The 22,217-nt window shown below is 35.8% G+C and overlaps 1 protein-coding gene across 1 annotated transcript in view; it reads left to right on the plus strand.

The window, feature by feature from the left end:
* Positions 1 to 22,217, plus strand: part of ADGB (androglobin) — a 169,507-nt gene that overhangs the window by 55,457 nt on the left and 91,833 nt on the right. The window contains exons 9-13 of the mRNA XM_047735160.1: positions 2,472 to 2,674; positions 4,358 to 4,498; positions 5,963 to 6,057; positions 14,097 to 14,271; positions 17,842 to 17,932. Of these exons, the coding sequence (XP_047591116.1) occupies positions 2,472 to 2,674; positions 4,358 to 4,498; positions 5,963 to 6,057; positions 14,097 to 14,271; positions 17,842 to 17,932 (705 nt within the window). The remainder of the gene's footprint in view (positions 1 to 2,471; positions 2,675 to 4,357; positions 4,499 to 5,962; positions 6,058 to 14,096; positions 14,272 to 17,841; positions 17,933 to 22,217) is intronic.

Raw genomic sequence — 22,217 nt, forward strand, 5'->3', positions numbered from 1 at the left:
CTGGTGTTTTCCTTTTATTCAGATAATTCCAGAATTGGAATTGGATCATATGGTAGTTCTTTTTCAATTTTTTGAAGACACTCCATGGTGTTTTCCATAATGGGTACACCAATTTACAACAATGCATAAAGTTTCTTTTTCCACATCTTTGCCATACTTGTTATTTCTTATTTTTTGATAACAGCCATTCTAAAAGTTATGAAGTAAAATCTCATTGTGGTTTTGATTTGTATTTCCCTGATGATTAGTGGTGCTGAATATCTTTTCATGTATCTTCGATTATCTGTATGGGTTTTTTTTGAAAACTGTCTTTTCAGATCCTCTACCCATTTATTAGTTGGAGAGTTTGGGGTTTTTGGTTCATTTTATTTTGTTTCGTTTGCTATTGAGTTGTATGAATACTTCATACATTTTTAACTCCCTGTCAGATACACGATTTTGTAATATTTTCTTTCATATTTTCTTTCATTCAGTAGGTTGTCTTTTCGTTTTGTTGATGGTTTCTTTTGTGATGCAGAAGCTTTTCAGTTTGATATAGCCCTACTTTTTATTTTTGTATTTGTGCCCTTGCCTTTGGAGTCAAATCCAAAACAAACAAACAAAAAAAACAATAGGAGACCAATGTCAAGAAGCCTATGTTTTCTATAGGAGTTTTATGATAAAACCATATAAAGCCATGCATTCAAGTCTTTAATCCATTATGAACTAATTTTTGTGTATAGGTAAGATAGTGGTCTGGTTTCATCCTTTGGCATATGGCTGTCCAAATCTTTCAACACCATTTCTTGAGGAGGCTATCTTTTCCACACTGTGTGTCTTGACTCCATTGTCATAAGTTCATTGACTGTACATAGATGGGTTTATTTCTTAGTTCTCTATTGTGATCCATTGATCTAAGTGTCTGTATGTCAATAGTATATTGTTTGATCATTATAGATTTGTGACATAGTTTGAAATCAAGAAGTGTGAGGCCTCCAGCTTTGTTCTTTCTCACAATAGCTTTGGCTATTAAGAGTTTTTTTTTTGTGGTTCAATACAAATTTTATGATTGTTTTTCCTATTTCTCTGAAAAATGTCATTAGAATTTTGATAGGATTTGCATTGAATCTGTCGATGACTTTGGGTAGTCTGGACATTTTTACAATATTAATTCTTTCAGTCAATGAGCACAGAATGTCTTTCCATTTATTTGTGTCATCTTCAATTTCTTTTATTAATGTCCTATAGTTTTAAGTATACAAGTCTTTCACCTCCTTGGTTAAATTTATTTCTAGGTATTTTATTCCTTTCGATGAGATTGTAAATGGGATTGTTTTCTTTATTTGTGTTTCTGATGATTCATCTAGTGTATAGAGTGCAACAGATTTTTTTTTAAAGATTTTATTTATTTATTTGACAGACAGAGATCACAAGTAGGCAGAGAGGCAAGCAGAGAGAGAGAGAGAGAGAGAGAGAGAGGAGGAAGTAGGCTCCCCGCCGAGCAGAGAGCCCGATGCAGGGCACGATCCCAGGACCCTGGGATCACGACCCCAGATGAAGGCAGAGGCTTTAACCCACTGAGCCACCCAGGCGCCCCGTGCAACAGATTTTTGTATATTGATTTTGTATCCTGCAAACTGACTGAAGTCATTTATTGGCTTTATAGTTTCTGGCGGCGTCTTTTGGGTTTTCTATGTATATTATATGTATATTATATCAAATAGCGACCATTTTACTTCTTCCTACCTAATTTGGATGCCTTTTATTTCTCTTTCTTGCCTACTTGCTTTGGTTAAGAACTGCAATACTATTGAATAAAAATGGTGAGAGTTGGCATCCTTGTATTGTTCCTAATCTTGAGGAAAAGATTTATATTTTCACAGTTGACTGAGTATGATATTAGCTGTGGGCTAGTCATATATGGTCATAATTATGTTGTGGTATGTTCTCTCTGTACCCACTTTGCTGAAAGTTTTTATCATAAATGGATATTAAATTTTGTCAGTGTTTTTATTCCATCTACTGAGATGGCCTTATGATTTTTATCATTCATTTTTAATGGGGTGTATCACATAGATTTGCAAATGTTGAATCTTAGTTACTTACATCCCTGGAATTAATCTCACTTATTTAATGTGTTATTGAATTCTATTTGCTAATATTTTGTTGAGGATTTTTGCATCTATGCTCATCAGAGATTTTGGTTAGTAATTTCCTTTACTTGTGGTATCTTTATCTGGTTTTGGTATCAAAGTAATGATGGCTTTATAAAATGAGTTAGAATGTGTTCCTTCTATATTTTTCCACAGAGTTTCAGAAGAATTGGTATTAATTATTCTTTAAATGTTTGGTGGAATTCACCAGTGAAGCCTGGAGTTTTGTTTTTGTGGATTATTTTGATTGCTGATTCAATACCTTTACTAGTAATTGGTCTGTTAAGATTTTTTATTTCTTTTTGATTTGGAAATTAATGTTGATGTGTTTTATCTAAGCCCAGGATATATGGACAAAGTATGGGAGCTCTTGAAAGAAATATTGCCTGAATTTAAGCTGTCAGTTGAGTCCAGTTCTGAAAGCAAAATAGCTATGTTAGATGCCAAGTTAAAAGAACCAGTGAAGGACAGCAAAGAATTCAAACCTGAAGGTTCAACGACAGCTCTAAAGGTACCTGAGAAAAGTGACAAAGCTCCAAAGGGTAAGACATTTCATATTCCAATGTCATTCATGTGTTCAATATGGATATTGTGTATAAGTGATTTACATTCATTGCTGAATTTAATGATTATTTGCTGTCATTATCATTTACTGTGTTGTGAAAATAATTAGGATCTTATCTTTCTAGGATTTTAGAACTAGTAATGTTGTTTTTCCTAGATTTAGTTATTATTCCACATTTTTCTTTCTTTAAAAATCAAGGGTAACTATATATTTTGATGATACTGAAGTAATGTAGTATTAACATAGGAAGACACATTAAGCATCAATTTCCATCAGACACACTTCCTTATATGTATATGTAGAGTGGAATGGAGCAAAACTGCAAAGGGGAAAGTTGTCCTATTTTGTCTTTTTTTTCTTCTACCAAGGAAATTCAAAATAGACACAGTATGGATTTTGATTTGCTGACCATTTGTTGTAAGGTTGAAGTTCAAATTTGAAAATAAAATAATGTCAAGTTATTTTCAAAGTGTAAGATCTTAAAGTGAGAAACATATTGAATAATTATTTTATATTTACTAAAGTATTTCATATAGCTATGCATATGAATAATAATGTTTTTATAGTAAAGTAGAATTAAATATACTAGGATGTATTCAGATTTTTGTATACCTCAAAAGCATTTATAATGATCTTTAAAATATTTGTTTTATGAATCTTATATTTTGCCCAAATTTTTCCTTAGCAAGATCTTATCTACCAGCGTTTACCATGCAGAAGTTATTGCTATAAATGTTCCTCAAGAGTTTACTAAGATCGAGTGTATGAGTGATATCTGCCTATCATAAGCCCTTCTTTAAATGACCTAATGTGCATCAGTTTATGAAAGGAAACAGAAAAAGAAGGCTGATTAAATTTGTTTTACCTAGCATATCTCATATTAGTTTGAATTTAGAAGACTTTTTTCATGTATCACAAATTAACATACATATATCCATCCATTCAGATATATTATTTTCTGAGTAGAATTCCAATAAATGTTCCAGGAACTAACAATAATCTGGTGAACAAAATCAGATGTGGTACTTATCTCCTAGTGCTTATGATTAGTGAGAGAGACTAACATTAATTTTAATTCTAAAAACCATTACTATATACTAAGACATGAGCCTTGAAGGAAAATACAGAAAAGTATGGGAGTGCATACTTAGTCTAGGGCATCAGGGAAGAATTCCCTAAGGAATTTTGAGCTATGTTTACAAAGATGAGAGGGATTTCTTGAGGAAGATGAGGGAATGTGGAAAGAGCATTTTCTGTGAGAAAATAGTACATCTTATGATGCTGGAGGAAGAATGAGAAAACTAGCCTCATTCTAAAATGAGAAAACTAACTTAAAATTATATATAGTATATAAAATTATATATTGTTAGGTATATATTATATTCAAATGATCATCTCCATTTAGCAAAATAAATGTATAGTCAATAACCAATAATTCTTCATGTCTTTGGCAGTACAGTGCCAATTTTCAAAGTTTTCTATTGTTTTATTTTATGTTTCTAATTAGAGGTGAGTAGTATTTTGGGAAATTTGTGGCTATTGTTTTACATTTAAATAACATTATTGTTTTGGCCACCTTTTCAACATAATAACTGAATAAGTAATATAATTTGAGATTTTGTAGTTAAAAGATTTATCATATATATTTTTAATATGTTAGAAAAAGCAGATGCAAAAGATGTTGGGAAGAAAAAGAGTAAAAATGGAGAAAAAGAAAAGGAAAAAGAAAAATTCAAATGGTCGCTTCATGCTTCAAGACCCTCATCAGATGTACAGTACTCACTGCAGTCTCTGTCAGATTGTAAGATTTCAGTATTCTAGAATAATAGCTATTTTAGCTGTCTCCTAAAATATTGGGAAAATTTGGAGTTTACAAAGTTGGAATACAACTTTGGAATATAAAAGTGTATTGCCTGTTTAGACATATCTAAATAAGCTTGCTCGAGTTTGCCCATAATTGCTGAACTCTCAAATCAACATGCATGCATGTGGGAGCAAAGCTTGCATGTGTGACAGAAACCAAGGTTGTCCCAGTTCTTATGGTACAACAGTCACAGAAGTGTTTTCATGGAGGAGGACATATACTAATAAATGTATATGTTATGTATTAACATCTAACAATCTGTTACATATTGTTATATATAGCATATTATAATATATAAAACATACTACATAAAATACAATCTATATTATATGACACATTGTAAAATATCCATAAATATTGATATATAATTACATAAACTATATAAATATAAAATATAATTACACATTAGTATATATAAATATGTTAGTATATGTTTCCTCTGTATAAATAAACTATGTGTGTGTGTGTGTGTGTGTGTGTGTGTGTGTGTGTGTGTATTCCTAGATTCAGGTCTCTGTTCCATGAAAATATACAAAGTTTAATTTAAATGTAAAAATATGTTTTCATAAGTTTCATATATTTTACCTTTTAATCCTTTCTAGATTGATCCTGGTTCATATTTAACTTGTATTTTGTGGCTCTAAAAATATTATTCTTTAATAAATATCCAATACAGTTCAATATTAGTGCTTGAATTTATAAAGGGATAAAACAAACTTTTTAATTAAAAATAAAGATAATAGAGAAAAATAAATTATACCATTTTAGCCAGACTCTTTAAAGAACAAATGCATACTGAATCAAATATAGTAATTTCAGGTCTGTTAAGAAATATGTGAAAAAATAAGTGATGCTCAGAAACATTTAATATTAAGTAGCTCATATTGTACACCTGAAACTAATACAACACTGTATGCTAACTATCCTGGAAATAGATGATAGATAGATAGATAGATAGATAGATCGATAGATAGAAACTTCCTGGCCAAATGTATCTATGTTTTCTTTCTTCTTGAAATGACATAGAAAGTTCTAGCCTGCTTTAAATTCAAAATAAGGTTTTATTTATGAAAGCTAAAAATATTTCAATTTTAAAAATCATTCCTTTTGAATATAATCATTTGTAGACTATTATAAGTGACATTGACTAATAGCTAGAGTTTTTTTGATAACTTTTTTATAGTGACATAAAATGATTTCTTAAGCAATTAAACTAATGAGATGTTCTATAAAATAGATGCATATGTGACATTTAACTTTTATTAAATGCATTTACAGTCATTTACCTATTTTTCACCATGCAAAGATGGGCTCATTAAGGAATTTGAACAATCTGGAATGATCTACTGACAGACCCATTTGGCTAGAATTTCCATGACATGGTATATGTTTTTTCTACAGGTTCTTCAGCAATACAGTCGCCACACATGGTTGTATATGCTACGTTTACACCCCTATATTTGTTCGAAAAAAAGATCTTTTCATTAGAAAAAATGGTAAGTGCTCAAGGACAGGAAGCACAGTACCGTTTATGGTGTGTATGTGTGTGTGTGTGTATGTGTGTATGAGTATGTGATAGAGTGTGTGTGTGTATGAGTAGGTGGATGAGAGAGAGAGGGGGCAGTGGGGAGGGAGAGTGAAATAAAGAGAGAGAGAGATTATTTGTTGTCGTAGAAGGTATATCAGAATTTAATTAAATTCTATACCTGGATTTCAGTCTATTTATCTTTAAAATATTAGACACTTGAACACAGGGACCTGGAACATTCAAAATTATCTTAGATGATTGCAATAGTTTCTTGTTAAAAAAATGTATCATTTTTTCCATTCTAAGCAAAAGAAAAGGCATATGAGTTATATATTTCAGTAAGAATCATATAAACATATCTAAATAATAATAAATTACCTTTCCATAACAGATCATAAATATTTTCTTAACATAAGATGATTTAAATGAACTCAAAACCACAGCTGGTAAACTACTATTATAACCTCCTTGTAATCTTTAGATAATATACACGAAAAATGTTAATTGATTTTTCTTGTAAGTCTAACAATTTGGAGGAAATTTAGAAAATGTACACAAAGTCATTGGAATTAAAATATTCATAGTATAAATTCCTAGACATACGCAATGCTAACATTTTGGGATATACCCTTTGATTTTTTTCTTCTGTGCATATATTCTGTATAAATATGTGTATATACTGTTTTACACAGTGGAATTAAATTTTATGAATTTATTAAATTTTGGAAGCCAGTTTTTCACTTTACACTCTATCATTAATTTTTTTCCATGATGTTAAATATTTGACCACATAATATTTAGTAGTGGTATGGTGTATTTAGGTTTCTAAACATGTATATATATTTAAGTAAATTAAGTAAACATGTGTATATATTTAAATATATATATATTTAAGTAAATATATATTTACCCATTTCTCCCACCCCCCACCTTCTGCCTCTGACAACTCTACCAATCTGTTCTCTATTTCTGTGAGCTTGTTTTGTTTCAGATTCCACATATGAGAGATCATGTCGTATTTGTCTTTCTCTGACTTATTTCACTCAGCATAATGCCCTTGAGGTCCATCTATGTTGTCACGAATGGAAAGATTTCATTCTTTTTATGGCTGACTAATATTCCATCATTCCATTTTCATTTTGCTGCTCTAATAGTTTGAGTTCCACTGCCTTGTCTCTGAGCTGACTTATCCTTTCTCCCGCTTCTTCTAGTCTGTTGCTGAACTTTTCTAGTGCATTTTTCAGTTTAGTTACTGTATTCTTCAGCCCTTTGACTACTCTTCATTACTTTCTTGTATTTCCATTTTTTTGTTGAAGTTCCCACTGTGTTCATCCATTTTTCTCCCCAATTCAATGAGCATTTTTATGACAACTATGCTAAACTTTTTATCAGACAAACTACTTATCTCCCTTTTATTAAAGTTTTTCTCTGCGTTTTTATCTTGTTCTCCCTCTCTCTCCTTTTGGAACATATTCCTCTGTTCTTTATCTTGCTTAATTCTATTAGCTTCTATACAGGTGATGAACAATCATCTCTCCCAGTCTTGAAGGAGTGGCTCCATGCAGTAGATGAAGCTTGTCATTCAACCTTGCCTCAGTTCTGGTTGTCACTTAAACCTTTGCGCTTGTCTGGGCAGAAGCTATCATATTTTTAATAGCCTCCCATCAGTGAGGATGTGCTAAGACCTGTCAGCATCCCTAAGGGGAGGTTCTTAGCATTTAGATTCAGGCAATTTGGAAGTCAGAACTATAAGCTGCAGCTTTTAAAAGTATGTAAATATACATAGTCCTAGGGCTTGCAAGTGGCCAGGCTCTCTGGTGGTGTCCCCTGGTTGGCAGCCACAGAAAGTTGGGGCTCCAAATGATCAACAAGCCCTTTTCTGAGATCCCAGTGAGGGGCAACAAGGCAGAGGGAGCACCCAAGATGGTGTCCACAGCCTGTACTCCTTGAGAGCAGGTAGCTCCATAGTTCACTAGGTGTGTGCCAAACCTGATGTCCCTGAAGCCTGCAACAGGTAGGCTCCAAGGCAAGCCAAGAGTCCTGCTTCACAGGCTCAATTTGCCCCTGCACAGTGCCCACGGGTGGCAGCCTGCCAAAGACTGTCTCTCCACTTGCCACAGTCCTGTGGCACCCAGGAATTCAAACCACCACTTGCTACCAGAGCCAGACAATCAAGAGGCTTCCTTAAAGTGGTAGCTGCAAAAATTGGGGTGCCACCCATAAAAAGCAGAGCACCAGCCACGTGTAAATCCCCCCTGCAGGAGACACGGGGACTCTGGAGTGTGGTGGAGGAAAGAACAAAGATGGTGCTTGCCCTCTGAGGTCTCTGAGAAGGATCACTGTCAGTCCCATGATGTGTGTTGAATTAGAAATCTGCCCCTCAGGCAGCAGCCAGGAGGATTACTTAAAAGGCCTCCTCCATGGAAAGACTGACCTCCTGGATCTGTTGCCTCTCGTTGCGCCCCAGGGGTGGCAGTTGGTTAGTAACTCTTTCTCGATCCGTTATAGTCTGGTGGGAGCCACAAGCGCAAGCTCCATTGGTTGGAGAGGTGTCCCCTGGTAACAGTCACAAAAACAGGGCACTGGATGGGAATATGAGCTCCTTTCCGGGTGTCTCTAGTTCTTATAGTCCCATAGGACCAGGAATGCAAGTTCCCTGGCCTACAGAGCCAGGTGGTCAAGAGGCATTCCCTGGGTGGCAGCTACAAAGATCAGGCATCCAGGCTTATGGAAAGCATCCTCCAGGAGATACTGGCGTTCTGGAGCAGGCAAAGGGAGAGTGCGAAGCTGGCTCACTGCCCCCCCACCCCCCACCCGGGTTCCTGGAGAATGTTCCAGCAGGCACCTACATGTGTGTGTATGAAATAAGATGCTGGCCCCTCAGGACGAGACTCTCATACAAGCGGGTGAGCCTCTTTCACTTTGGGTGCAATCAACCAGACTTGGATTGGATATAAAAACCACTTTTCTCCTTCCCTTTGGAAAGGGTGAAGTCCACCAGATTACTTGCTCTTCACTCTGCTTAGACAAACACAATATTGCACTTGGAGCTTACCGAATCCTAACCCCTTAGGGGGCTCCCAGACACGCAGCACTTTGGTTAAAGATTTCTATGTGCTCTGAAATCACTTTGCTTAAAACATGAGAAGACTAGATGGTGTAGTGATATAAACATAAATGTTCAATGGGCTAGTTAGAAAGAGCTAGATAGTAAAAATTCAATGACAGTTTGGTTGAAGTGTAAATCATCCAGGTGGCTGCTCATTGCACTTTACTATACAGTATATTTATCTTCTAGATCATTTGCCCAGGCGGCATAATGTTATATCACTCCTTTTCTTTCCCTCCTCCTTCCTCCAGCTTCTCCTCTTCTGCCTTCTCTTCCTTTTCCTGCTCCTTTGTCCTTTTTGAATAGAAAGCATTTCTTCATGAGAAAATCTGCCACTTAACAGGAGTAATACTGTCAAGATGACAGGGCACAATGTGCCTTTATGAATGTAGAGACAGTGGCAGTTTCTCTGATTTTAATTCAAAGTTAATTAACTTTAGTCATTGGCTAAATCCAAGTACATTTCCTTGACCTCCCACCAAATTAAGTCTCTGATTCAGATTTGAGCTGGCCATCTATCTCAGGCCTCAGTTTTAAAAAGTAAAAGTTTATGTGGCACTGGCCCAGCTGTTGTCTTACGTATTCTAGAGTTTTAACACCATGGACTGCAAAATGACCAGAGCCGTGCTTTGGGGAGTGCCATGGTCTCTTAATGGGAAGTACTCGAACACTTCTTAAAACTACAAAATATAAAAGTGCTTGGCTGTCCTACTGAGAAATTAGTATTTAAACACAAAGTTAGTTTTTTATTTAAAGGACAAAAAAGATCACCCATGTTTGTTGTTAATTCAACACACGTCTATTAATTACCTATTATGTGCTAAACAATGATTTAGTCTTTGAGGACCTGGTAACAAGCAAAACTAACAAAATTCCCTCCTTACAAAACCCAGAGTCTGGGGCGCCTGGGTGGCTCAGTGGGTTAAGCCTCTGCCTTTGGCTCAGGTCATGATCTCAGGGTCCTGGGATCGAGCCCCGCATCAGGCTCTCTGATCAGCAGGGAGCCTGCTTCCCCCTCCCCCTCTGTCTGCCTCTCTGTCTACTTGTGATCTCTCTCTCTCTGTGTCAAATAAAAAAAAAAAAAAAAAAAAAAAAAAAAAAAGAGTCTCTTCTTCAAAACCCAGAGTCTAATGAAGAAGACAGATAAGCCAACAAGACTAATGACGTTAGAAAATTGGTACAACAGAGATCATACATGTTATCTGTCATATAATAGAAATAGTATTCAAATAATGTGTGTTGGATGACTGACTAACTGAATGAAGTTAGTGTAATAAACGGGAAAAAGTGTGCTCAAAGCAGATGTTTCTTTTGGAAAGTCTGGAGGTAAAGGAGAGCTCACTGGGTTCAGAGAAGTACTAGAAATTGAGCAAATGGCAAGGGGAGAAGACTAGAGGCAGCTTGAGATGTGGGAGGGAGTCAGGACTTACAGTCTTATAAATCCTTCCTTCTGGGTTTTTTTTTTTATTTTTTATTTTTAAAGATTTTATTTATTTATTTGACAGAGAGAAATCACAAGTAGGCAGAGAGGCAGGCAGAGAGAGAGGAGGAAGCAGGCTCCCTGCTGAGCAGAAAGCCCGATGTGGGGCTCGAACCCAGGACCTGGGATCATGACCTGAGCCGAAGGCAGCGGCTTAACCCACTGAGCCACCCAGGCGCCCCAAGGGGGGTTGAAAATGGTTTAAAGGACCCAGAGGTTCAGGAATTAGCCCAATGTCTGTAATAATATCAAATGAACTATTTCACCCATCTCCCCACTCACCTCCCATCTGGTAACCATCAGCTTGTTCTCTATATTTAAGAGTCTGTTTCTTGGGTGAAATAGATGACAGGAATTAAGGAGCACGCTTGTGATAAGAACTGGGTGAATTATTGAATCACTGTAGTGTATACCTGAAACTGATATATATTGATAAATCAACTTCAAGGCTGTAATAAACTGGCTATAGCCTCAACGGTCTCCCTAACTTACCTGCTGATTCTTTTCCATTAGCTATTAGGCTAATCTAGTTCTCCTGGCCAATCAGAATGAGATACAATGTTTTAAAGAAAAATCAACAGAAAAAGAATTCTAATAGAGTTTTGTTAAATGCAATACGTCGTTAAAAATTATAGCCCAAAGACAATGAGACCAATAAGTAAAATAAAGGCAATACTTTACATTTCTTGAAAAAATTGGTCCAGAATACAACAGAAAGAAAACTTGGAAAGGAACAAGATGGCATGAATTACCCTATTTTCTTGCTTTTGGATATTCTAAATAGTTTTAGTTTTATTTAAATAAGTAATCTGCAATTTCTAAGAAAGCCACCCACTTGCTCAAACTCCTACTTTTAGATGATTTGAGGTATCTGGCTGGCTCAGTTGGTAGAGCATGTGACTCTTGATCTCAGGGTTGTGAGTTCTAGTCCCACCATGGGGCTAGAAAAAAAAAGGAATGTTTGAGGTGGGATGGGCCAGAAGGGTGAAAGGGTCTTGGGGGCAAGGAAAATTCTAATATAAGTCTATACATGAAATATTCAAAAATATTTCTCGAGTGCCTACTCAGGGTTTCATCTGAGTGAAAATTTACCATTCTAAATCTCTCTCTGCCCCTAACTCTAATCTAAGAAAATATGAGGTTCTTTAACAAAGTCTCTCAATATCAAAATATAACTATTATCCAAATTATTATAAATTATTACATCATTCAGAAGTATCTTCAAATATGTTAGAAATGAAATGAAGTATGAGAAATCAGCTTACTTTCCTTAAATCCAGATAGTATTTTTGTGGATTATTCAAACAATACCATAGGTGTTAATACTATGCTTAATTATTTGACACGAGACCTTACATTTTCAAATGCTTTAAATAACTTTATTTCCTTATGCTTTATGGCTCCAAAAAGAGTAAAGAATCTACATATTTGGTTGCAGTTAAAAGAAGGATTTGAGATGTACAGACCAACTTTAATGAATAATAAAGTATCTGGAAATGATTCAGTTTATAAATACTACTTTGAGTAGGGCTTCTATTTTGGAGATAAAGTATAAATTTTTTTTTAAAGATTTTATTTGACTAAGAGAGACAGCCAGAGAGGGAACACAAGCAGGGAGAGTGGGGAAGGGAGTAGTAGGCTTCTCACAGAGCAGGAAGGCCTACATGGGGCTGAAGGTATGACCTGAGCTGAAGGCAGATGCTTAATACCTGAGCCACCCAGGTGCCCCTCAGGTATAAATTTTATAGTGTTCTTTTTTTGGTTACTACCCTGAGGCATTGCTTATTGAATAACATAAATAAATTCTCCCATAAATTCCCATTTTGAGTGATGTGAAACTGTTAAACTTGGGGTAAAAGTTGAAGAAAAAGGTTTAAAAGACTTTAGAATATCTATCAGAAAACATTTTTAAGCCATTATAATATCAGAGGTTTCCACTTTTTTCTCAAGAAATTGCTAACATTCACCAAAAGGATAAAGGAGATGTAACAATTTCCTCTTTTTTTTTTTTTTCCTGAACTGGGTTCCACTCCCAGTATGGAGCCTAACATGGGATGTGAACTCACAACCCTGAAGTAAGACCTGAGCTGAGACTAAGAGTGGAATGCTTAACCAATTGAGCCACCCAGGCGCCACTCCTCTGCTTTTTAATTAGGCCTTTCCCCCCCTTAAACGTTGAATCACTTTCCTCTTTATTTGGCATATTTTTAGCACTTTTAAGTGGCTTTTCTGGACTCAACAGTGCACTGATAAGCTCTTTCCAATTATTAATTAATTATTACAATCATTAGTTAATCCCTGGATTCAGAAAGAACTGTTTTATCTCACAGACACCCCACCTATTTTGCTTCTCCCGGAAGTATAGACTGAGTTATAGAGAAACAAATCACCAGGGCAAGGCATGTTCTGGCTGAGGCAATAATTTGGAACAGGCTAATTGATGGGTTTCTGGTCCTCATTTAAAGGACTGTTTTATAAATATACATTTTCAAGCATTGCTACTTCAGAGAAATCAATAATGCAAAATCACTAGGAAGAAAAATAGTTATTGGCAAAACTGACTTAAATGTACTTATTTTATTTTACTTTAAATGTTTCAACATTTAGACTGCAAATGCCAGAATATGCTATAGAATATATTACTTTAACTCTCGCAGACTTTTTGATTTCTTATGGCATATTTCAGCCATCAGTGAGTAACTGAAGTTCTCCTTAAACATGATTCTGAATTGTTCCAAAGCAACACAGCAGCTTTAGGAGATCTGAATGGTTGCATAGGGGAAGCATCTTGGAGAATTACTTGATTTGGCAGGATTTGGGACAGCCTCTCTCCTCTGGCTTTCTATGAGTGGCTCCATTGTCCGGAGAGATCATGGGGATTTCCTGTGGGAGAGCCTCTTTTTGAGGGTGAGGTGTAAGCTACAGACAAGGAACTAGTTATCACCACATTGACCTGACCTACTAAAAGCAGTGTTTTTTTTTTTTTTTTTCTTTAATACTATGTAGCGGTTGCTGGTGACTAAACAAACAAACAAACAAAAACTTCACACATTAAGGACTTTTATCAAATCTTTAACTGATCGTAATAATAATGGTTGATTTATTTGGGACCAAAACTGATGTGCTAAGATTTTTTTTTCCCAATCTCAGAAGATCTTAAGCTTTTAGAACTGAAAAGTGGCTTCTAGCTCTAGTCTCTCATTTTGTATATGAGTAAGCGGGGGCCTCAGAAAAATAAAAACATGAAGAGAAATACAAATGGTAATAGTGCTTATGTTAGGAGGTGAAAATATAGGTTATTTTTCCTTTATTACCACTTTATTGTGGTAACAATATTCTTGTAACGACAAAAAAGTGGTTTATTTAAATGCACAGGGCAATTTCATGTATCCCTTTACATGTGCCTTCTGCCCTTTAGGCTGGTTCTGCAGAGAAGCTGAGAGAATACGGCCTCTCCCACATCTGTAGCCATCCCGTGCTGGTAACCAGGACTAGGTCTTGCCCCCTCATAGCACCTCCGAAATCACCTCCTGTACCTGCCTGGAAACTCTTTCGTCAAAAAAAGGAAACTGTTATAACAGATGAAGCTCAAGGTATTGTTCCTGTCGTCTGCAAATCTTTCTAACAAGCCTTTCTCTGCATGAAGGTCTAATAGTTTCATTTGTAATGAAAGATGTATATCAAGGCAAACCACCTAACATTATACCTAAAGCCTACATTCAATTTTATATCTAAATTTTATGTCCTTAAAGGATCAATTCGCTACATGTCAGAAGCTGAGCAGTTTGGTTTGCATCTAAACTGACCAGCCATGGCGCCTGGGTGGTTCAGTTGGTTGGGCATCTGCTTTCGGCTCAGGTCACGGTCTTGGAGTCCTGGGATCAAGCCCTGCGTTGGGTGTCCCTCCTTGGGGGAGTCTGTTTCTCCCTCTCCCCCTGCTGCTTCCCACCCTCCTCCCTGCCCCTGCCCCACTTGTGCTCTCTCTCTCTTATATGGATGGATAAAATCTTAAAAAAAAGAAAAAGAAAAAATGGTTTCCTTAAAATAAATAAACAAATTGACCAGCTATATATATCCAGGCCATTCTTTGGGTGAGGGTATTGTTGTCATTATTGTGACAGAAAATGGTTTGTAACAAATAATAGAAAAAAAGTAAAGAGCATATTTAAGCCACTGGTGTGAAATCACTCTAGAGTGCCCTGTAGAACATAACTTTTGAATTAACAGATTTATGTTTCGAATAGAAGCTGACCTTTGTCTAGAATATAGGAACGGAACTTCTGCCCTGGACTGGCTCCTATGGGAATGTTGTTCTAAGCCACCCTGAATGGCTGTTGGGCTAGAAATAAAGAGGTTCCTGCAGCCGTGGGGGGCGAGAGGGGCAGGGGACTGTGCCCACCTGGCTCTTATTCTCAGTTCACTTCTAACTTCTTCACAATCTAAATTCTTCACAATCCCAAAACCTTCAATGTTTCTTCCCTCCAAATCTTCATTCTTATTCTATTTTTTTTCATGAGCACCAAGTTTGAATGGCAAAGGATGTGAGCGAGGGCATTAATTTAAAAAAAAAATCAATTTTAACATGGAAGCATGAATCTGAGCAGATGCGATTAAAAAAAGGAAAAAAATAATAATTTAAAAATTATGGCTTGGCAGAATAGCTCACAATTTTTGTTTAGGCTACATCTACTGCATTTCTGTGCCTAATTTAGAACTTGCAGTTTCTCATAAAGGATGATAAAGAATTGACCTGTCATGGATTATTTATCTATATATAGGCCTCTGTGCCTGTGGATATATATATCTTTCTTATTCCAAAATACTTCAATTGCTTTAATTGTCTTTGTTCAAAAAAGCTTTTTTTTTTTCTTTAATGTCTTTTGTGTTGGTCTCCTTGCTTTTGCTTTTTCTCCCTTTGTCTTTGCTGATTGCTCATTGTTTTCTAATTGCATTCCTCCAGCAATGGGGATATCACATTCTAGAGGTTTTCACATTAGGGGTTCTGTTAACAGGTCTGTTATACCCTCAGGAACAATGAAGGCAAAGCCTCGGGCCGCTTACTAATGGCATCACTGGGAAGCTCAGAAGTATGCTTTAAGCCTTTGGTGCCCTGCAGTCAGGCTTGTACCTTCTCTTGGTGGTGTTTCCTGTGGCTCCAGCTACCAGTTCAAGACTAGTTGATTCCCCATTGCCAGTGACCAGAGGGCCACCCCTGGGTTATGATGTAGTCCCAAAGTCTGGGTGGTACTCAGAACTCTAAATCTTCCATGGCCACAGAGATTGGAATATTTACGTTCCCTGCCTCCTACTTCCAACCATAATTTACATGTTTTTAAAATACAAATTACAACTGTTAACCATGTAATTTTCCTCACATTTGCTTTTTGCTCTACATGGTACAACCAGTACATCAGGTAGCAAAGATTTTCTAGCATAACGTGTTTTACCTTTTCCAGAAAAGAATAGAAAGACTAAAGAAATAATCTGGTTTAAAGGGAAGAAGAAACGGTCAATTCTTTTTCTTTTCTTTTCTTTTTTTTTTTAACTAGGCCTATCTGCCTCTCTCTTTCCTGCTTGATTATTCCATTTCTTTACATCCTTTGAGCTTCTGCAGTGAGCTGTTGATGCCTGCTTGGGACACAGAACTTTCCAATTTTTATCCCTCCCTCCCAAACCCCTTCCTCCTTCCGTTCCCTCCTCTTTCCTGTTCTCTGTCTTTCTGAACCAGAGATCAGCTTTCACATGATACTTGAAAGAAAGTCTTTTGCTTTTAAATGCTGTATTTTAGTTCAGTGTGTAGAGCCACACTGAAAACAGTTGTTCATTTAGAGCCTTGAAGAATAGTTGGATGAAGTGAAAAATATTGACCCTACAGAGCTTTTCTGACTTCACAACTGATTGTAATGTCATTCTAGGTAAGTGATGGCTCTGATGCGAGCTGGGGAAGAAAAATCTAAAATTGGTGGAAATCCATAACTGGTATGCCACCTCAAGTCTCACCCTGTAACCTTCTTTTTTTTTTTTTTAATTTTTATTTATTTATTTGAGAGAGAGAGAGCATGAGAAGGGAGAAGCAAACTCCCCATGGAGCTGGGAGCCCCATGCGGGACTCGATCCCAGGACTCTGGGATCACGACCTGAGCCGAAGGCAGTCGCCCAAAAAACTGAGCCACCCAGGCGCCCTGTAACTTTCTTTCTTCTATGTATTGGGTTTAATATTTAAGGGGAAAACTAGCAGGGAGAGAAAGAGAGAGAAAGAGAGATCATTTTAGTGTGACCATGGAATAAGGAGAAAAAATTATGTACTTGTATCAAAGCTTCACTTTTTTTTCCCAATAGTTACCCTTTCCACTGCTGGAGAAGCTTTTATTAAAACAATCATCTCTAATGTTTAATTTCAGTGACCACCATAGGATCCTTGGGCTCTGTGCCATATGCATTGAGAGTTTCTTCCTTGTAGATCAATTTCAGACTCCTTCAGGAGTCTCCACAAGGCCTTTCTTGATCCACTGCTTTCTCTTCTACCCATGACCTTCACTTAGTTACATTTTCTGTGCTTCTACTACCATCTCCAGGTGTTAGTCTGCATTTCCTCTTCATGTTTCAGCAATTGTATTGCAGAGGTCAACTAAAAGAACACAGTTTTAAGTGAAAACATTTAAAGAAGTAACAGTGAGGGATGCTTGGGTAGCTCAATCCATTAAGCGTCTAACTTTGGCTCAGGTCATGATCCCCGGGTCCTGGGATCAAGGCCCACATTGGGCTCCTTGATCAGTGAGGAGTCTGTTTCTCCCTTTGCCTGCTGCTCCCCCTGCTTATGCTCTCTCTCTCTCTCTGTCAAATAAATAAAATCTTAAAAAAAAAAAAAGTAGGAATGAGTGTCCAGTAATAACAAGGAGACGTTGTTAACTTTCTCCCTTGAGACTTGATTGCTTCAAGTTTAAGTCTGGAAAGCAACAGAGAAGTAGACTTCAAATATCTAATATTGGCAGGACGTATAAAGCCTTTGAATATAAACCTACGTATCCCAGTACATTCCTATTTCCCTCTTTTGAAATTTGTTGGATAAATAATTAGTGTTATCAGTATTATAATAGATGTTAAGTTATGCATTTAATCTTAGAAGATTTTAAAAAGTACATTATGCCACCTGTTTCTTTTAGAATTAATAACGGAGAAGCCCGAACAATTTCTTGAAATTTCAAGTCCGTTCTTGAATTATAGGATGACTCCATTTACCATTCCAACAGAAACGTAAGTATATAACATTCTTTCCCACAAATACATCTTGCTGACAAATGAAGTATTTTGTGAATTGTGTGGTTAGAAATGTATGCTTTGGTGACAGATGTACTAAACTTTGTGTCACTGCGGTGATTACAGGAAAACAATATTCTTATATTCTTTTTCACAGTAATAAGTAGAGAAGATAAATCCTGAATAGGTAAAAATAAAGCTTAACTATGCCCGGCTTTACAGCTTTGGCTACTATTTTAGAAGAGTAAAATACTTTGTTTTACTTAAACATTAACACTAACAAATGCTTTTGGTTGTTATCTGATAATGAAATCATAAGAGCAGAGGATTGTCATAGAAACCAGAGAGATGAAGTGTATCAATCTTAGGGAAAAAAACAAAAACAAAAACAAAAAAAAACTAAGTAGAACAACAAAGACAATCAAGAAGTAAAAGGAGGAAGAGGAGGAAGAGAAATCCAAATATACTAATATTTGTCTATGGCAAAAGGGATAAAAATAAAGACTATCATCCTGAATCTAAAATTTCTAATGAGCTCAGAGAAGTGAACAGCAAGTCCACAAATAGCAATAAATGAGAAGAATTAGTGAGTGATATAAGGGGAAAATATGATTACCACCACTAAAACAGTGGTAATTTGTTATGCAGTGTTAAGTAACTAACACATGGGTCTATTCCTATATCGAAGATTACCAAACTTACAGTCTAAGCTTGTGCAGCTGACTGTACTTCAATTATCCATCAATAACATTGTAATGCATAAGGATAAATAATAATGTGTAAAATGGTTTTAAAAAAATAGGGATTCTAGGAATTCAAGAATTCAAGGGATACAATAATAGCTGAAAGTAAGGATTCAACAGATGTGTTTCATCAGAGATTAGATACAGCAAAAAAGACAACTGGCAAAATGGAAAACAGATCAGAGATAATATCCAGACTGAAAGATTAAGACTAAACATTAATAAGTAAATGGGGAAAAGTACAATAAAAACTAAAGGGACAAGTTGAAAAAGACCAACATATTTGCAAGTGGGTCTCAGAAATAGAGAGATGGGAGAATAATGACAAACTAAAAATATAATGGCAAAATATCCTAAAGTAAAAGAGAAATAAAATCAAGTCAAGAATCAATCAGAAAGTTCTGACATCAAGCAACGTAAACACAAAAAAACCTGCAACTAGACACATCTGGGTAAAACCGAAGACAGATAGGGTACAGGGATATGTAGGGATAAAGTCAAAGTCCTGTCTCACAAACCAACATGGATGAATGTCACATAAAATTATTAGACCGAAGAAGTCTGGTGTAAAAGGTACACGGGTTGCTTTTAATTATCCTACTAACAGACATTATGCAAAGAAAAATAAAAAGCAATCCATGGTCTTGGAAGTCATGATGATGGTTTTCAGTGGTGAGGAGGTCCAGCCGTGCTTGGGAGACACTCGGCACAGCTCAGGGGCACTGGCAACATTAGTATCCCTTGGTCTGAATCATGGTGACATGGCCATGCTTCCTTTGAGATTTTTTCAGCAAGTTTTACACTTATGATTTCGTCCTTTGTTCAATGTCTTTTAAACTTAAGTAAAACTTCATGAAATATTTTGAATAGTTTATATTATAGGTCACACAGTGACCAGGAGTGAGGGGTTAGCTTTCTTTGGACGTAGGGAGATCTGTGACAGGAATGTAAGCTGAGGAAGAAGAGCAGTTAAACTTGAGATCAGAAGTCAGTTCGTTGCATTGTTTTATTTTTAGAGCATCTTTACATCACAGCCAGTTAATTGACATTGTATGAACTCTGTTTAAGTTGAAAATATTAGATTCTTCAAAGCAGTTACTGTCAAGGCTCCTGTCAGTTCTGTGTACCAACAACTGATCATTGAGAAGGGGGTTAGGAGGGACCCCTTGGTAACACTCGTCTGGATAGTCCTTGGCAGTTAGTAATGTCAAGCCTTGAGGGACAACTTTATCAACTGAAAACATGGTTTGCTGCTACTTTGATTTCAAAAATTTGTTACTGTTACAAATTTGTAAACCCAGTTTTCTTCAAACTTTTGTTTTAACTCTTCATAAAATCTTATTTTATACTTAAATCTATGAATTTCCATAAAAATTTTAAATATACTTAGTTTTGAAATTTATTTAAATATTTTAGATGGCATTTGCTACATCACTATGTTTTGTTATCTCCCTAAGAATTTAAAAGACAGAAATCGTAGGAAATAAAATCTTGCCAAGTATTTAAATCTTTATTAAAGTTCAAATAATCAAACTCAAATATTTTGAGAACCTTAATTTTTCCTATATATGCTATTAGTTTTTACAAACCAAAATTTTCTTATATGTTGTAACTTAATCATGAAGCTAAAATTAAATGTCATACATTTTAAAGCCTAATTTGTTGGATTATGTAACATGCTAAGTTCTTTCATATGTTACAAATACAAAATAGCATATCTACAAAGAGTTTTCCTGAACTTAATATAAAAATGTTAATATTTCATAATTTTTCTAAATTTTATACTTAGTATTGCCCACTAAATGATTTTTCCATTCCAAGTAACTTTTAATCCTCTCTCAACTGATGAGATTGCATACTGATCAGAGATTTTGTGGATTTTGAAAGCCAGAGCTGCAGACTATCAGGACAAATTTTCTCATGACCCAGACTTTTACAATCTCTGTGTCAATAAGCACAGGTTGGTTTCATAGCCTGAATTCCCTGAGTTACTCCCTTACTCGATTTTCTTATATTTTCTTTCAGCTTCATTATCTGGTCAAGGTGGACAGAAGTCTAAAATCCAGGTCTAACTGACTCTGACACCTGATTGGATTCAACTAGTCACTGTTTGAATCTGTTATAAGTTTCCTGGCTTTATTCAATTCAGCAGAGGCAAAAACAAAGATGTGAATGACATTTCATCCTACATGAAAGAAAGGTCGCTTGTCCTACTTTGCTGTGCAGTCAGAGTTCTCAGGTCAACATGAGTGCAAGCCCTTTTTTTGGCAAGTCCTTGAGAGTGACTGCTATCACAAGTGATTTTCCCTGGAACTCTGTCTCTGCTAGCAACATGCCAAATTGGCCCATTCTTGGCTTCTGGCCTTGTGGGAATCAGAACCTCACAAATAAGACTGTGCTACCCTCTAGTGGCGGTTTCAGGTAAATCAGACATGGTTAGCTTGAGGCCAATTAAAAACTTTTCACTGAACACAAGTAAAGGAAAAAAAAGAAAGTGTAGGAAATCTGTATACATGAAATTTAATTTTATCTTTGTGAAGTATATAACCTAAAATGTATTTACCATAACAAATGTCTTCTTATTGTGCTTGTAAACTCGGAGGAATGACAATGGCAATTCAAGATCATTTCAGCAATAACTTGAAAGAAAATATCCTATACTTCTGTAGCTAGTATGAATGTCACAGTTATAAACTCAAGTGTTCAAGACTCACTCAGATTTCTGACTCTGAGTCCCATTTCACTGATACATTACTCTAATACTGAGTTAAATCAGGTCTAAATGTCAAATTCCTACATTCTCATCATTAACATTTAAAGATGACCACCATAGTTTTAAAATAGCATTCCAGAAAAGTTTTACGACAATTCATTGACTGATATGGATATTTCTTCAGTAGTGTAGAAGGCAACTCAGTGTTTTTAACAGGAAATAAATTTGTTATCAGATATAAAAGATGATAAAATGAACAAAATCAGAAATTCTTACTCTTGACAAAACTGCTGTTATTAATGTACAATGTAGTATCAGTCCATAAAAAAGAAGGAAATCTTGCCGTTTGTGACAACATGGCTGGACCTTAAGGGCATTCTGCTAAGTGAAATAAGTCAGAGAAAGACAAATGCCATGTGATCTCACTTATATGTGGAATCTAAAAAGTCAAAACCAAACACAAACACCCAAGATACAGAGAACAGATTGATGGTTGCCAGAGGAAGGAGATACATGAAATGGGTAAAGTGCGGTCAAAAGGTACAAACTTCCAGTTATAAAATACACAAGTCATGAGATATAATGCCCATGACGACTACAGGTAACAATGCTGTATTATATACTCGGAAGTTGCTAAGAGAGGAGATTCTAAGTGTTCTCATGACAAAGAAAAATGATTGCAACTATGTGTGGCAATGGATGTTAACTATGCTTGTGATCATCTTACAATATATATGAATATCAAATCATCATGTTGTACACCTGAAACTAATATGGTGTTATATGGGAGTTATACCTCAATAAAAAAAAAATGACAGTTATTTAT

Source organism: Lutra lutra, chromosome 6 (genome assembly GCF_902655055.1).
Source record: "Lutra lutra chromosome 6, mLutLut1.2, whole genome shotgun sequence".
Classification (NCBI taxonomy): Eukaryota; Metazoa; Chordata; class Mammalia; order Carnivora; family Mustelidae; genus Lutra; species Lutra lutra.